The sequence below is a fragment of the Corvus moneduloides genome, chromosome 17 (assembly GCF_009650955.1).
Source record: "Corvus moneduloides isolate bCorMon1 chromosome 17, bCorMon1.pri, whole genome shotgun sequence".
NCBI classification, from domain to species: Eukaryota; Metazoa; Chordata; class Aves; order Passeriformes; family Corvidae; genus Corvus; species Corvus moneduloides.
Genome location: NC_045492.1, coordinates 10,639,043 through 10,657,147, shown reverse-complemented (window position 1 = coordinate 10,657,147; position 18,105 = coordinate 10,639,043). Strand labels below are relative to the sequence as shown.

At 42.4% G+C, this 18,105-nt stretch overlaps 1 protein-coding gene across 2 annotated transcripts in view; it reads left to right on the top strand.

The window, feature by feature from the left end:
- Window positions 1-18,105, top strand: part of CDH4 (cadherin 4) — a 424,678-nt gene that overhangs the window by 239,537 nt on the left and 167,036 nt on the right. For both annotated transcript variants that reach the window (XM_032126957.1, XM_032126958.1), the window contains exon 3: window positions 12,914-13,137. In XM_032126957.1, the coding sequence (XP_031982848.1) occupies window positions 12,914-13,137 (224 nt within the window). The remainder of the gene's footprint in view (window positions 1-12,913; window positions 13,138-18,105) is intronic.

The window sequence follows — 18,105 nt, the reverse complement described above, 5'->3', positions numbered from 1 at the left end:
TGCTTCAGCACACGAGTCGTGCTCTGTGCTGACACTGGGGGAGGGAAAATGCAGCTATCGGCCCTTTTTGCCTTCCAATTTCAGCAGTTCAGACATCTGGGGCAATTTCTGTTTTTCATCATATTCCCAAAACTTCTGTGCCATGAGTAGGACAGGATTCTGCCTAAATGCTTGGACCTGAGCTGCCCAGTGGGTGTGTTAGGCTGGCAGAGATGAGATCTGCTGGTCCTTGTGGAGGGTCTGTGTAGGACCACTGAACATTTTCAGAAGACTCAGTCATTCAGTAGAAACATTAGGACATTTCCAGAAATAGTTTCCAGGCTTTTTTTAAGATGGGGAGAAAGGTTGGTTGGGTTTTTCCACATCCTTTTTTTATTTTTTTTACAGCTTTAGTTTTGATGGATGATGTGGTGGCAGAGAAATCGGAAGTTTGCAAGTGGTATTTATTTATTGCACTGTATGTTCTGTTGTGGGGGTAGCTGTTCAACCATAGAAATTAGAAAGTCATTTCTGAATCAACTTATTCCCAGAAAGATCAAGAGTTTTATCAGGAAAAAGAAAAAAAAACCAACAGAAAATTTAGCCAAAAAAAAGTCTCAGTAGGAAGGCTTCCAACAATTGCATTCCTGACTATGTTACCCTTACCCAGGGGATCTGTCCCATCTGCTGAGGAAGTGCCACCCCATGGAGGTGCTTTGAAATGAGGACACCTGACCGCTGGAAGTGGCTCAACAGCCCCAAAGAGGCCCTGGGGGCAGTCAGAGTGGTGCAGTAAGGAGGGATTTTTACCTGCCACCACACTGCATTAAGAGCAGCACTTAGTTTTGTATTCTTGTTTTCTTTAGGATTTTATTGTTATAAAAAGAAACTTCTTAATCTCATACTGTTCATGAAATCAGGTGCAGGCTTGCCTGCTAATCAGTGGTTTCAGTGGTGCTTTTACTTAATCTAAAAATTCATTATAGGGATTTCCTTAATAAAGGCCATATGCATATTTTAAGTGTGGTTTTGTACTATTTTTAGAAAGAGCTTTCAGTTTATAGTTAATAGTGTAGAAAAATATCTAGATGGATAAAACAAATACAAATATAATAGTTACAAGATCTACTCATAATTAAAACCCAAGGGGAGTGAAGACAAGCAATAAATCAGTGTTTGTACAAACCAGATGTTGTCTATTTTGGGCAGTGGTGGAACGCCACGTGGCTCTCAGAGGTGAGGCTGAGACTTTGTGAACAGTAAAATACGCTTTTCTAGCAGCAGCTGTTTGCCTTTGTGTCTCGTGCCAGAACTCAGACACTTTTGTCATTTGCTGCTCTCCAGCCTAAAGGTGGGCTCGGTTCAGCTGTCTGCAGCTTTTTTTAGTTTATGGAGCTTGGGTGTTTTAGAAGGTTTTAAAGGGAGAAAGAAAGAGGGAATCTGTGGAGGTAGTGGAATGCTGCTGAAGAATCACCTCCTGTGTCAAAGCAGTGTGTGTTGTAAGCATTTTGCAAAACCAAGTATGTTTTAAAAGCAAAGTGAAAAAAAATCTGATATATCCAAGCTGATGCTATCTGCTCTCAGGAGCAATTTGATCATAACCCTCTTTATATCCGTCTCTTCCGCTGCTGAAGTTCCCTACCTTAAAATGAATTTGTTCTGAGGCTACCCACTGGGGAAATCTAAACCAGTCTTCTCTATCAGTGACACGTGTTTAATGACATTTTACTGCTTGTCTTACCCAGCACGTCTGAGGAATCCTACTGCTAATTGTTGTACTATTATTATTATTACTATTATTATTATTATTATTATTGTCTGCCCCTGCAGCCCTGGAGGGAGAAGTGTCACTGGAGCTGCCAGGGCTGGAGCTGGGCTTGTACTGGGTGCATGGGAGACGCATCCCTCCCACATCAGCCCCCAACTCACCATTGCCTTTCAAAATATGGGAGGAATGTGGGACAAGGTGGGCTCTGCCCGACCATGGGCTCCTGCCCATAGGTGTTAAAATGCAAATTTTATTGCGGCAAGACAATATTTTCCTTTTGGATTCTGGGTTTTGTGTGCTTTTGGAAAGCATTTGGCAGCCACAGCAAGTATGTTTACAAAAAGAGCAGAACTGGTAAAGTTCAGGTTCGTGTTTGGATTCAGCCCCAGCAAACTGAAGCTGAAGCTGTGCCAGACGTTTGAAGCTGCCAGACGACAGTTCATCTCAAACAGAAAGCTGAAGAGGGGGAAAGAAATTTGTCAAATGTATTCCATGTGGAATTTCAGGCAATTTAATTTGATTCACTACACTTTGAAATGTCTTGGACTTCCCTATTGTTTCTTTACTTTAACACTAAATTTTATACCTTCTGGGATCTTCAGTGCTTTGTGCTGCATTTGTCACATTCTCTAATTTACTGGCTTCAGTCTCTCTTGGTTTTAATTGAAGGGACTGAGCCCTGCAAAATTTCAAGGTTGCTAGTTTAATCCTGAGGTTGTTCTTCAGGTAAGGGGACAGCCTTTCTTTTGGACACCACTGTAGTAAGAAGGGGTAGAGGGGATGAGTGTAAAAGAGGAAAGGGAAAGTTACAGTAAACCTCATCCCTGTGACTCCATCGGTGGCAGCAGCAGCAGCCAAGCTCTGTGGCTGCGGGAATGCTGTGGTCAGGATATGTTCCAGGGTGGCTGCAGAGGCCGGGAGGTTCTGTTTGGGTCAGCGATGACCACCACCAGCCTGCCTGGATCTGTGTTTTATTGTGGTTTTGCTTTTCCAGTTAATTTCCTGCTCTGTGGGTGAATTTCCTGTGGAGCCAGTGGACACTGGAGCCCAGCCCCGGGGCAGGATCCTCTGGCTCTCTGCAGCCTGGCAGCTCTGACACTGGCCGGAGTTTGTTACCCCCACAAGTGCAGTTTGGGCATCAAGGCCACTTGTTCTCCTCCTGCTCCCTCTGATCATCTGCCAGAAACAGAGCCCAGAGCCTCCGTCTGTAAATAAAACTCTCTGAATTTGTCCAAATGTCAAAGCACTTGAGCCCACCAGGTAGCAAACAGTGCTTTATTCTACATAATATTAATTTCTCTTGAAACGTGCAGCCTTGTGTAGGTTAGAGCTGAAGGTAAAGGAGTGCTGCTGCTTTTTGTGCAGGCAGAAGAGCAGAGGTGCACAGCAGCTGCAAGTTAAATATAGCTACCCAGCCTTGACTCTTCCAGGTAACAAAGTCTTCCATTTCTAATATTCTTGCCTGAAACATCTATTTATTTACTGCACTGGGATCTGACTCCCTGGATCAGTGTGTGTTCACACCTGAGCCAGGCTGAGGAAGATGAGAACACTCAGCCCCAAAGTTGTCAGTGTTTACACACAAGTCAAGTCCGTAAGGAGTTCAGTGTCTTTACTGGTGTGTCTGATTTTTTTTTCCCCTGACATGTGCAGCCTCTGTTTCTAGGTGTTGAGAGTTTGTTTGTTTGAAGAGTGTGAGGAGAGAGAAGCCCAAGGCTGTCTGACACAGCTGCAGTTGGAGCATCTCTTTCAACTTCTTTTCCTAGGCTGCAAATGCCCTCTGTTCACTTTTTTTTTCCTCGCTAAAAATCTTCCTACAGCTCCCCATGTCTTCCAAACACACTTCTGGCAAGTTGAAAAGAGATGTGTGACAGAAAGGAAAACCCCCCAAGGCCAGGAGGTTCTGTCAGTGGGGCAGGTGGGAGCTGGCGGGGGTGGCTGTGCAGGAGCTGTGTCCTTGCCCATTTCCCATCACTGCTCCCAGTTTCGGGATGTTCCTGATACCAGCAGGGCTGAGCTCTCTGCTCTGCCCAGGAGGGCTCCATGCCTCCTCACATGGGGTTTGTCTCCAGTACAGTCCCAGCCTCCCAATAGCTCCCTCCAGGGATGCTGCTGCCCACAGGTGTGATGGGAGAGCAGCTGTTACAATAGAGATTACCCTACCATTACGCAGGCTCCACCCTTTATAATGATCACACCAAGCTTCCATAAAACCTGCAGTTCTTCCTCGAGAAATGCATAGTGGTGTTTAAAGTCTTTTCCCACATTGGTAGTTTGACAAACATGAGAGTGTTGTGGAGATCATTAGTGCTAAGAGTAAAACCTCCAAATAAAGTGCCCTGGGATTTATGTATTCTGTGCTGGTAATAATAATTAGAACATATCCTACTGCAGGTAACTCCCACAACTTGCACTTTGATCTGAAGCTGGGAAACTCATTGATTAATCCATGGGGTCAATCAGTCCATCTTGTTTGGAGAGTTAATCTCTGGTGTACACCAGGACCAAGAGTGAAACAGGTTTATTTACTGCTGCTTAATCAGAGAACCCAAACTCTCCTGTAGAGTGGTGAGAGGTTTGTTTCTACTTAGCCTTTAATTGCAAAATGATCTCATTAGTGCTGTAGTGAATCTCAGTACTATCCTACAGACACGTGGAATTTAAAGAGCGAAGAACAAAAATGCTTGCCTGTAAAAACTCAGCATCTGCCACAAAAGTGTGGTGCAGTTGGTATTTGCAGGATTACCCAAACCAGGCTTCTCTTTATTACCCTTTTAATCTGAAGCTGGAACATCAGCTGCACATCCCAGTGGCTTTCTGTCTACACTGCTGTTAGCAACAGAGGGGGACTGTCATGCTGAAACTGCTAGGAAAGGTTTTTATCCAAAGATAAAGATGCTGAGAACAACACGGAAACCAGCAGCAGAGTTGCTGTGGCATTTACCAAAGAAAAGGGCAATCCCTCTGAGTTATCCCAGCAGAGAACTTCAGACCTTGTAAGTGTCCTTCTTACCTCTGTCATCAGTCCCTGGCTCATGTATTAATTAACCATTCCTGAGATGCCTCAGTAAGGCTGAGGGAGAGTTAGTGGATCTCAAATGGGCAGTGAAATCCCAAATAAAGCAATCCTATAGAGCAGGTGCTGGAAACCCAGAAGTGAGGTTGCATATTCACAGTAAAGCCCTGAGCATAAAAATGTGGAAAGCAGTGAAAAATTTCTTTAACATGAGCACCAATAGATGCAGGTTCATGTTTCTGTGCTGAAGAAAATGCTTGAATGTGAGTCCACATCCTGCAAATCCAATTCAAACTCACTGCCCTTTGAAATCTGGGTAGTATCTCTGTGCCTTTGTGGCAGGAATCTTCTGGCTTGAATGTAGAAAATCAGGGATAAAAAACCTGATTAAAAAAAAACCCTCTTAAACCAATGCTAAATACCAGGAAGAGAATAGAGGGGAATATTCCCTTTACTAATACTTGTTTCTAATCAGATAAAAATAAGTTGCAGTGTAGGAAGAATCCCTCTACTAACTGCCAGAACATGTCGATTTATCAAATTTTTCTACCGTTGCTCTTTTTTTGAGCTCGCCTCGGAGCTGACAGTGTATGTTTTACAGTGCAGCAAGGTAGATTGATTGATCCTAAATAGAAAAGCCTTTGGGGTCTCGAGCTGATGTTTTAGCTTCAGAAAAAAACTGAGTAAAGCATGTTAATGTAGAGAAAGGAGCCTGGCTTAATTGGACCGACTCCTGGCTTGCTGAAAATTAATGGCTGGCTGGCTGTTGCCAGAGTGATTCATCTTTTCTATCATGTTCTATAGTCCTTCTCTCCAGGGGTCTGTACTCCCCTCCAATTCCAAACCAAAAGTGAAATATACTTCTTCATTTTTTTCTTCCTTAAAAACATGTATTTTAGTTGAATTGGCTTCCAGCAAATGAAAAATGGCACAGGTGGGAATTTGAAGGAGGCACTCAGTGTCTGGGATTTAGATTTTTGTTTTGTTTGAATGGGATTTAGATTTTTTTTTTTTTAATGTACCCATGACTCCTCATTGCTACTGGCTGACTGCACACGTGACAGAGTGACTTTTTAAAGGATCCCTATTTGTCTGTTGAAATGTATTGTTCCTTTTCTTTTTCTCTGGCCATGGAAACAGAAATTCTGTGCAAGCAAGAGCTGATAAAAGTGAACATAAAGCTGGAAAAGGTGCTGAAAGCATTTAGGTGGCTCAGGAAATGAAAAGATGACTTTTCCATGTAGTCCCATCAAGCCCACAGAAGTATTTTATGTTTTTAAAATAAATTACCTATGCGCAGTAAAGTCTTGCCATTTTCCCCATAAGACCTACGGTCCTGGCTTTGTGGAAGCAAAACAGCTGCAGATGAGCATGAGGTAGTCGGGAATTCACTGGTGTGTGCCTAAACCCCACATGGATCATGGAGGGGGTTGAGCTTTGGAACTTAAAGAGGGCAAATTCAAAATGTGCCTTTAAACATAAAATGTTTCTGTGTCCCTTTTGAAATCTACCTGAGTTTCTGCTGGAGGCAGATTGCTACTCGTTTGCTGATTCCGAGGTGTCACCAGTGGAGTAGGGCATGGAGTCACTTCTAACAAGCATGTAATAGGTTGGGAATGTCATGAATGTTGTATTATTGCATATTCTGAATAGGAGGACTCGCTGTAACTGAAGATTACAAGAAGATAAATAAAGATAGATTCTGTTTAACATAATTACATATGGTAAATTGTTATGATAATTTGCTATTGTTTCAGTAAGGCAAATATTAGCAGTCATAGCTCAGAGATCGTAAATAATGCACTGGAAAATTGGATATAATGTTTCACATTGACCTGAGATTTGGGAAATGGGTAGAAATGCCACAGATTTCTGTTCCATTAATTGCAAGAAAATAACATTAAGAACACGCTAAATCATGCTGAATGTTTTCAGCAGATGATAGACTGTGGGATAGTTCATTAATTCTCCAAACCATTCATTATATTTGTTTTTTACTCCAAGAACACTTAATGAATAATCAATGCTTTGTGCAGCTGAGGGTGTGAGCATGCACATTTTTATATACATTCATATACCAACCGACATCCTTCCATTTATTTCCTACAGTTTTTTGTACCAAAGCATTTTTTTAAACTGTATACTCTTAAGCTCAATCACTAGGGATGTGTTTATTAGTCTTTGAAGCAGCTGTTTGAATTGCTGTTTCTACCTTTTACCAGTAGAGTTTGGTTCTCCCATGGTGCTATAAATATTAAATAAAGACACTAGGAGTTTATTAGTCTGATATCTTTTATGGGGACATGGTGGAAAATGTAACCTATAAAATTAGTAATGAGAGGATGAAAATTACACATTGTCTTCATCAGGTTTTACAGCCATCATTTTTTCCTATGTATGTGTTGTTTTTCTTGTAGAGAAGGAGAAGGGCTCTGAGCATTTAATGAACTGCAGGAAGCAAATCTGGCTGTGTATTGTATGATAGTGTGGGATTTACTATAAGTGGAAGTGGGATAGAAACAGGAGTCCAGGCTTAGATGTAGCACTGTGTGTAAGTGTGATGGCTCAAGTCAGTTTTAATTTCCACAAAACGCTGAAACACCATCTCTGAATGGTCAAAATGCCTGTGGTACCTGGACACATCCATCTTTTTAATACAGAGAAAAAAAATAGGACAAGATAGGACAAGAGGGAATGGCCTCAAGTTGCAACAGGGGAGGGATAGGTTGGATATGAGAAAAAATATCTCCATTGAAAGGGTCGTCAAGCAGTAGAACAGGATTAAGTGGTGGAATCACCATCCCTGGAAGTGCTCAGATAACGTGTAGGTGTGGCACTTGGGGGCATGGTTTAGGGGTGGACCGGGCAGGGTTAGGTTAATGACTGGACTTAGTGGTCTTTTCCAGCCTTCATGACTCTATAATTCTGTTAAAATCCTCCTGCCTCCATTTCAGCATTTGCCTTTTTAGACAAGATATTTCAGTCCCAGAATAATTCCATCATGTATTTACATGTGCTCATGGGACTCCATTTCACGCAACAATTGCAATAATTTGTGTGACATCCCTTAAATTTTTCACCCTGCACTAATTTGGAAATGCCCAGTAGTTTGTAGGGAGAAGGATCTGCCTCTGTTAGCTTTTTCAAAGTCCATCTTTCTGATTTTTCTGTCTTCTTCGCTTGTATCTGGGTGATGGAGGCAGTGGCCTGGCTGTTTGAATTTCAGGACTCAGATCCCAGCTTTGCTCTAGGTTTCCAGAGTGGCTGTGGGGAATTCACTCCACTGCAGTTGCTTCCCACTGCTATAAAACAGTTTTCTCACAGAATCGCAGAGGTATTGCACGAACATAAAGAGGATGCCTCGAAAACGTGGCCATGTAAAATTTTATGCTACATACTTATTTTGCCAAATAAATGCAGCTTCCCAACAAGGCACAGCACGCTCTGCTTCACATTAGCACTTAATGGAGAAATCACTTTGTGAGGCTGTAATGTGCCTGTGCATTTTTGTGGTTAACTGAATGGTTTCATGCCTGTTCTTAGGCAACAGGAGCCTCTCCACACAGGATATGTTTGGGATTTTTTAATTTCTGGTGTGGTGACATGCAGGGAATGCTGGCCAGGACTGAACCCCCTGCAAAAGCCAGAGGAGATGGATGAGTGCAGACATTTGGGAGCGTTGGGCCAGAAGTTCCAGGGCAGGAATACAAGTGATTTGCTCATGATCACACAAGAGGGACATTTCCATGCATGCTGAGGACTCTGCAGGTTACCCAGACATCAGAAATTCCCAAAGGTTGCAGTTAAGCTGTCCTCACCTTAATGATGTTCACAGAAGGGGTGTGAGGGGTGGATTTGGCAGCTTAGATTTATCACAGTGCATGGGGTGTAAGGGAGCTGGTCAAGAGACACAGCTTGAAAAGCAGATGGATCCTGCTGCAAGTAGTGCTGTGTGTTTGCTGCTTTAAAGTTCATCATGAAAGAAACATCTTTTGCAGAGATAATCCTCAAAACCATGGTGAAAAACAGAGTCCTGAAGGGACCCATGTCCTGAAATGTGGGATGATGTCCTGCCAGGGGGTTTATCTTAATAAACGAGTATTATCCCTCCTGCTTTTCCAGCCCTATGCAGCTTGCCAGAGGGGGCACTTTTTAATGGACTAGGAGAAGTTAAAGGAAAATCCAGAAGGATATGGCTAAAAGTGAATTCTTTGGTTTATACCATTTATAGTCCTATTAAATTCAGTATTTCTCTCAGGCATTTGGGGGGCAAGAAGTTCAGTGTATTCCTACATCTTTCAAGATCCTGGCTTGATCATTTGACTCTGTCCAGCCAGCCTAACAAGCTAAATAATAAAAGAGAACAATGCAAAACTTGTTGAATTTTTTTTCACCCTGTGTCTTTTTTGAAGTAAAATACCTTTTTTTTTCTCAGATGCCCAGCAGTTTGCTGCAGACTCCTGCAGCTTCTCTGCCCGTCACTCAGTACCTGTTTCAGCTTATCAAATTGTTGTACTTCCTCCTTTCATAGAGAAGCAATTAAAAATGATGAGGGTAAAGGGTTAAACCTAAAAGCCTGTTAATGAGGGTGCCTTCTTGGTTTTCCTTTCATCAGGCATTAGATGCTGGTTTCAGCGTAAGTTTTCGATAAGCATCAGTGAGCATTTTTCCAGTGTATTTTTTAAAAACTTGGGGTTTTTTTTACCATCCTGTAAAAATGATAGATGTGTTACTCTGCTGTTTATCTGAAATCCTAATTACTGATGCTGCAGCTTTTGAATGTTATATTCATGCAGTGTTCTTTAGGCTTCAAACTGGTCAAAGAAAGATTGATTTGTGTCCACAGAGAGTTCTAAGCCTAGTAAACACAGCCAATGTTTGTTTATTTATTTATTTATTTATTTATTGCATTATTTGAAAGTCAAGAGTTGCATCAACTGCAAATTACGTAGACTTGGAGATTTCTAAAGGAGAAAAAGGGAAAAAAAAGCAGAAGTTGTCTGCCACTGAATGAAATTTTAATTTCTGCCTCCACAAGAGCAAAGAGTAGGTGTAAGAGATGGAATTTGAAAATATGGGTGAGATTTCCTTTCCTTGATCTATGCTATTTTTCATAGAACAATAGCTTGATTTTTTTTCTCCCCTAAACTTATACACATATATTTGGGGAAAATATTTTATATATAAATATATCTAAATGAGATTTATAGATTATGTGGATCTTTGTGTATATGTGTATATATATAGATATATATGTATAAAACAGTGCAGCTCAGTAGTCATGTAAACATCCCAAGGTCTTATTTTCAAAGGCCAGCAAAGAGGATAATTTAGGATTTTTGATCACAGACTCATTTAGATTAGAAAACACCTCCAAGATCATTGGGTCTGACTGTTCACCCAGCACTGCCAACCCCACCACTAAGCCATGCCCTTCCCTGTGAAGGAAGCTCAGCTCTCCTGCATTTCCAGTGTGTTTCCTATGCTGTGTATGAACAGTGCCTGGAGCCAGAGCAGCTCCTCTGCCTGACAGAGCTGAGCAGGGTCATCCCTGTGTGGCTGAAATCTCCTGCAGAGCCACCCAGGTGAGGCAGGGCCCATTGCTGCTGTGCAGAGTGACTGAAAACTGAGGAATCTTTGTGTCCTTGAAGCCTTTCTTGCAGTTCCTAAAGGCTCTTAGGAGAGGAGCTGCTTGTGCTAATCCCTTGCTGAGCATTCACCTACCTGTGCTACCTGAGAGGAGCAATGTGGAGCAGAGACGATGCTTGTTAAAAAAAAAGAAATCAGACAATTTCTCTCAGGATTTTCTCCGTCTCTAGTTAAGTTTGTTTTAAACTAATGGAAGTAATTAGCAAGTCACAGAGGGACTTTGTCTACGAGGTAGCCATTTTTAGATAATGGAGCATAAAAGTCGACACAGTGACATATGACACCAGAGCAGCATCTTGGAGCTATGAGCTGGGTCTTAAGCAGATGTTTAAGTACTTTGAATACTGAAATCGCTATTTACACATATAGAAAGGGTTTGGGGTTTTTTTCTCTCAGACTACTGGTACACTGTAGGGCTTTCTTTTAATCTCAATAAAATCAAAGTAAGCTCTGAGTTTTTTAATGTGCAGTCATTATCATATCACTCCTTTCTCCCTTCTTTAAGTGTCTCTCAGTATATGATATGTGGGTACTTGGGGAGTAGGGTTGGAACTTGAGTTCTGCATGGCTATTACACAGCAAAGGGGTGCAGCTGATGTGCCATGTTTCTAACAGTGCCCAGGGTGCTGAGCTGAAAATAAATAACATTTGGAAGTGAAGATGCACTTGGTATGTTCACACGTATCTATTGTAGCTGTGAATGCAGGGGAGATTTGCAGAAATTCCAGAGAGATGAAAGTGGTCTCCCAGCAGGGTGGTCCCAGAGGTCCGGGGTATCTCCCCTCACAGGTCTCAGAGATTGTCCCGGTTCTTGTAGGTGCCACCAAACCGTGTGTGTGCTTACCCTCATCCAGGGCTTTCAGGTTTTTTTATCTGCTAGATAACTTTATCCATCTTATTTTCTATAAATCAATGTGTGACATTCGCTGTTTGTGCCCAGCAATTGCTGCAGCATTTGGTAACACTTCCCACCACACACATAAAAACATACCAGTGTGGTCTAAATAAATACACAGCACAGAAAGCCTCTGTAGATGCACAGTTGTGACACGATCACAGCACCCCAGTTATTGTGGGGTGCAGTCTGGGGAAGGAGGGGAAGGATTTTCCCTTCCTCTGCCACAGTCTGCTCCTTATTTCTCTGTACTTTGATGCGGCCAGGGGCTTTGACTCCCAGATGGGTTGAGCCATTTCCTGGCTGCTTTTTTCTTTCACCTGTGCCATGGTTGTTTTTTTCTTTATTTAGATCCAAATTCGTCCTCGATTCAGCTCAGGGCAGCGCTGCAGAGCTGTGGTTGGTGCAGGGGAAAGGGTCTGTTGGGGTACAACTGTCCCAGAAGCTCCTCCTGGAGTGCCCTGCATCCCTTGTCCCACCACAGCCAGTCTAGGTAGGATCCATCTTACCCAGCCCTTCTTCTGCAGGAATTAAGCTCCTGCTGAAGCCCACCAGAGCTGGCCAAGAAGGTTCTCCTCATTTCGGGGCAGGCTGGAGCATCTCAGCATGAGAACCCGCCTAACAATCCGAGCTGGAGGGCTGTGCATCCATTCTCACTCACTTGAGATGTTTTTACGGGTGCAATATGTTTTCCTTCACCACGTGTGTTCCGCCCCGTGGATTACTCGAATGGCAGAAAGTGTTTTGTTTCCTGTGTTATTAGCTGCAGGTTCAATTTCTATCAGATTTGTCAATTCTGTCATATAATAGGGTTGGTTTTTTCTGGGTCTAATGTATGTGACATGTATCATAATGCCAATAAAAATAGTTTTCAAACTAGACTGTGAAAGACTTTGACCAAAAAAAAAAGGCGAAAATAAAAATATCAGCAAGTGGGGAGCTTTGGTCTGACAAAGTAGGCTTTCAAATGACATGTTATGGTTTATGACACACAGTTTAACAGTTCCTTTTTTGCAGTAGCTGTAACATGTGAGGGATTGGCCAGGGTGGGAATGCAGCTCAGGATGGGGGGTCCAGTTCCAGCAGCACATGTGTGCTCCAGAATGATTTAAACTTTTATTTCTGCGTTTAATTTTTTTGTTGTTTTTTCTATATTTCTGATAATGGAATTGTTATGGGCTTTTGAATTTCAGTTAAGAATGTGCAAATAGGCTATGTGGTAAGTAGGTTATTGAAGGGTTAGGGAAATGGAGAACATTTCCTGAAAAAAAATACCCACAGCGTGGGTAATAGACTCCAGTTGAATTTAAAAGATAATGGCGACAAGGGAGAAATCCACTTGTAGAAATGGGGAACAGCTGTGTTTGAGATCTAATGAAACTGTATCAAATACTTTAAAAATGGCTTACAACTTCTTCCCTGGGGAACAGAGATAAAGCACAAGAGCACTCCTGAAAGGTCGAAGAAACAGTTAAATCATTTCCTTGATGGTTATTAGAGATATAGAAGACATCAGTGAAAATTAAATGTCTGAAACTTGTATTTGATTGCTTTCCTTATCAGGCCAATCTCACACATTTCTCCCATCTCTTCCTCTCTGTTCTAGTAAAATTTAATAACTGTGCCGGTAACAAGGGTGTGCGGTATGAAACCAACAGCCTGGACTTCAAGGTGAGGGCGGACGGGACCCTGTACGCTGCCCACCACCTGCAGGTGCCCTCCAAGCAGCTGATCCTGATGGTGACCGCCTGGGACCCCCAGACCCTGGGCAGATGGGAGGCCATGGTCAGGTTTCTGGTGGCAGAGAAGTCCCAACACAATGGACACAAGGTAAGAGTTTTTCAAAGCTCTTTTTCCTACTTTGTTCTTCCTTTGCCCCAAACCATCGGAAGGTTCACGCGGCGTCGGAGTGTTCATGTTGCCTGCTCTGTGCTTCATAAGGAAGTGTCCAAGTAGGAAATACCATGAGCAGCATCAAATTCCTTGCAAATGATCCTTGAACCTCTCTGACAGAAATGCTTTAGGGTCACCAGTAAAGGAAGTGTTCTCTAAGTTCATACTTCTGTATTTTTAAAGCGACCACTTGTCTGTTATACACTGCAGGTCATGTGCATCATGTTTGCACTTCACTGCTGATAATCTCTCTTGACTCCTAGTAAAACCAGCAGATGAAGGGTGCAGACTCAAAGTCAACCATCTTGTAGATGGCTGTAAGTTCAGATTCCTTTTGTGACAGCACAGTCCTGGAGTCATGCACTGGCAGCTCTGCCCTGCTGCTCATCTCTCTGGTTTTCACAGTTACTCTTGCGAGCAATCTGCATGGCCCCGCAGCTTCCAGAGGGGAGATTTGAGCTTGTTCCTTCCCTTGCAAGGACAGGGAGCATTGCTGCTGCCTGATAAGGGACACGTGCTCGTGCGCGATGCAGGCAGCGAAGCACAACGTGGCACTGCGGTGCCAAACGTCCCCTCTGCTCAGTGCCAGCATCTCCCCTCGCCCACCCCGACAGAGAGAAGCCAGAGCCAGCGTTTCAGTCAGAAGGGTACAGATGGTTTCTTTCTGCTTTAGTTCCATACGCACAGCTGAAAAGCAGGAGGGCTCTGTCCCTGTGTGGCAGCCTGAGTGCAGTGTTCCTTCAGTGAAGCGTGGTGGTGGGCTGCACAGAGCCACTGGAACTGGGGGCTGCCCCATGAAACACATTTCTTCTGGTCTGCCCCTGGTGTAGCTGGCACTTTCCTGCCTCGTCCGTATAATTTTTGGCAGCAGCAGTTCACCTTTCCATTTTCAGTGTTAGTCTGGGCTGAAGATCGTTTACTACACGGAGTAAATGCAGGTATCTCATCTGGTGCTGACTCAAACAACACAATGCTGGGCTGGTTGGGTGGTGACATTTGGGCAGGATTCGGCAGGGAATTGGTTCAAGACCTTGATTTATTGCTGGATCTTGAAGACCTGCAGAGTAAGGATGAAGGTATGAGTCCTGGGAGCAGCCATGGCTTCTTCAGGGACAGGTGGGGTCTCTTGGATGTACCTGTAACTTGGATTAATGCAGGGCAGTAATGGTCCAGACAGCAAGACTGGCCTCTCCTTTCCTCAGTTCTGCAGTGCTTGGACAGAGAGTGCAGGGCAGGATGGAGGAAGGAGGAGAGACTTTCTGTGTCAAATTTTTAGAATTCCACCATGTGACTCTGTGCCGTTTGGGAGAATTTTTGCCACGTGTGAGAGAAAAAGGAAAGGACTTGGACAGACTTAAATCTCTCACTTGCCCAGTGGACTGACCCCTAAGGTTTTGCAGGGCTTAGAGTCATATAAATACACTTCTGCTGCTCTTCAGCAAGGCTTGGGCTTGTGCAAGATGTAATTAAGCCCTGTGTGTTATGTCAACTCTATTTGCCATTTCTAACCAAAGAAATATTGCTTCCTTCTAAAAGTAATTAAATATTGAAGGAACAAAGTAAGATGTCTTATATACTGCTTTAAATTTCTTCTCAATGTAGCAGAAAAAAAAAACCTGAATAAGCACACATTTCTGTTTCAGTAGAATATTTGGTTGGAAATTCATCTAATGTTAATGTAATCTGAACTCTGGTTGGAAACAGAGAGCTAAGCTTCTTAAAATTCATATCCCTCCTTTCTAAAAGCCTTATTAGAGTGTAGTTTGAGGCTGGAAAAATACGGAAAACAAGACTAATGACAAGGTCATAAGCAGTGTTATTGTGCGTCCCTGTAGCAGGCATCCGACTTGTGTTTTATTTAAATGCCTGTGGTTTTTGCAAGCAGAATAATCCTTTGTTTACTAAAGAAATAAATATGATTATGAGATTATTTTAAAAAATAATAGTGTTTGTCCTGAAAAAAGAACCCCAAACCTTACAATAACCAGTTCAATATGTTTCAGGCCATGACCCTTATATGTTTTATGGCTTTTACTAGAAGCAGATTTCACATTTGGTTTAGTGTAGTATAATATGACTCAAGCAGACTATATATATATATTTAAAGACATTTCAGACTGTTTTGTTATATTCGGGATATAGAAATGGCAAATATGGGAGAGAAAGGAGGTGACCTGAGAGAGAGACCAGTTTTCTTCTAGTGCATCCATTCATTTCCATTTTACTTTGTAAATTTGTGACTGATTTTGCAAAAATGCTGAACAGTTCCCAGACATTATAAATAATTGGCAGGAAATTCAGTTACTGCACCTGCTGATCACTGTTGGCACCTACAGCACAAAAAAAGTCCTTTTGCCATGTTCCTCCTCCTCTCCATGAGCAACGGCCCTCAGTGAGGGCAGCCCCTCGTGATGGGGGACTTGGTGCCCCTCAGAACCCCCTCTGAAAGGATAATCAGAATTTAGTTCATGAATATCCAGGGCTTAAAGCTGCATCAAAACCAGCCCTCCTGGAATGGCCATTATTAGATATTTGGTTTATATTTGGTTTATTGTGGAGGTTATAATACAGAATAAATGTTATAGGAGATACTGATGTTTTTGGGATACTGGCTGAGGTTTTGGGGGTCCAGGAGTGAGCCTGCCTGCACAGTGGGGGCAGTGGACTGCTTTCCAGGAGAACACAGAGGATTAATCCATCAATAAATGATCCTTTGTGTCTGTGATCCTTTCTTGTCAGGATATGTAAGACGGAAAAACTGTGGAACAGGCTGAGAGCACTTGAGTGGTGGCCAAGGGCTTCCAAGGCAGCAGATATTTCTTGTTGGGACAGTCCTCCCCTTGTGTGCTTTCACTGCAAAATCAGGTTTGGTGTCCATTCCTGTGCCCCAGATTCCCCAGCTGAGCCTTGCTCTTGATGCAACCTGACATTTTAATGGGGAGGGACCCAATACAGTGACAATTTCCCCTCTTTCACAGTGTCAGCCTTATAAATGTGCTGATTGCTTTAGATGACTGAATAACCTGGGCAAACCTGCCAGTTTTCAGTGAAAACCACTGTAATGAAAGAGTTCACTACTGTGTTAAAGTGTCATGCTAGTAGGATGAAATGATAGAAAAGAAGGCAAATACTTTAAAAATGGATTTTATGATACATGAAGCATACATTTCCCCTCCTCCCCAGCAAACATCTGAATGTAAACTTTTTTTTCTCGTTAATACAAGAGATGTTAGTAACTCAAGGAACTTTTTTGTTCAGTCTTGCAGGGAACCTGATAGCAATTCAATTAGAAAATGCAAATGAGGTCACATATTTCCCACAAGAGTGCTGAATTACCCCAGAGGAAACTGAGTGATATTCCAGCATAACAATAAATACTTAAGATAAAGTTTATTCTACTGTTCTTGTCTGGCTGCCTGTTCTTCCAATTGAAAGTATCAGTGTGGGCTATGGGTGAAGTTCGGGAAGAAGAAAAGAGAAAAGAGAAAAGAAAAGAGAAAAGAAAAGAGAAAAGAAAAGAGAAAAGAGAGAAGAAAAGCAAAAAGCAAAAAGAAAAGATAAAAAATGCTGGTTTATGAAATAATATAAAGTCTTTGTGGCTTGTGTCAGCATTTGCGAAAGATGAACTTGAGTGGGATAATGCTCCAGAAGAAAAGAAAGTAAAGCCAGGCTTTACTCATCTGGAATTAGCTGTGTAGTCTTCTTTTCAAAGAGTGCATGCTGTTATTTTGAAAAATTGGATATTGATTCAACCAAAAGTCTAAAAATGAAGATTCTGTTTGTGAACAGTGACATTGCTGAGGACTGCCGTCTTCAGAGTGTCCCGTTTTTTAGTCACAGAAACTCGAGTCCTTCCATGTGCACAAGTAGAAATTTGTGTCATTTGTCCTTCTCACCCCACCCCTGCCCTCTGTGTCCATCAGTCCAAGCTCCTCCTCATGATTCCTTGAAAATCTACTTCCTCCACTCCCTGTGTTGGCTCATCCCATCTGAAGTTCTGACCCTCTCATTTATATTGATTGTTTTCTTTAATTTGCAGTCCTTTCATGTGTCTAAGGCACATCTGGCAGATTTTCTTGTGTATTTATTTAGCCATCTATTTTTCTGTAGTTCTCACCTCAAAAGTTAAAATCCAGATCATAGAAATACAGCATAGAGAGGATTTCACAGCAGAAGAGCTTAGAGGTACAGGATACATTCAGCACATGTAGGATGTCAGTCATCTGCTGCCAGTGACTTAGTTTAGAAAAACAAAATACTGTTTTCTTTGAATCATGTTTATGTCAACCGAAGTTTCTCGTTGTTTGAGCTTTTCAAATTCTGAGCATGGAAATATGTAAATTTTTGTAATGTTAAATCATTGGGAATTGTGCAGTTAAACTTGGAAGTATATGAGGTCTGCAGCTAGTGTTTAAAACATTGAGAACTGCTGTCAGAAATCAATTCTTTCTTAAGACCAGCTTGCGTTTTATTATGTCTCATCTTATTTTGGGCTGCTTTCATAACCCAGCTATGAGTCCACAGCCATACAATGTGAATGTGAAAAGCTGATTCTTACAGACAGAGGGTTTCTTTTATTTAAAGCCTTTAAATAATCATCTGTGGTATTTTACCTGGCTGAGGTTTTAAATTCCAAGTACTGCTGATCACAAGCACAAAGGTCTCTGGGCAAGGAAAGGCTTATTCAGCACTGCTCTCATTCATGACCTGGGTTATTGTGCAGCCAAGATGCTCTGCACGAGGCTGGGGAGCCTTCCCTTGAGGGAAGAAAATCAGAGTTTCAGTGGGAGCTGTGCTTCCAATGACTCCGGTCTCCCTGATGCTCTGGAGCGGGTGCACCTGGAGGAAACAAGAAAAAATGTGTTCCCTTCCTTTCTTCCTTCTTTTTCCTGCATTGAGATGTTA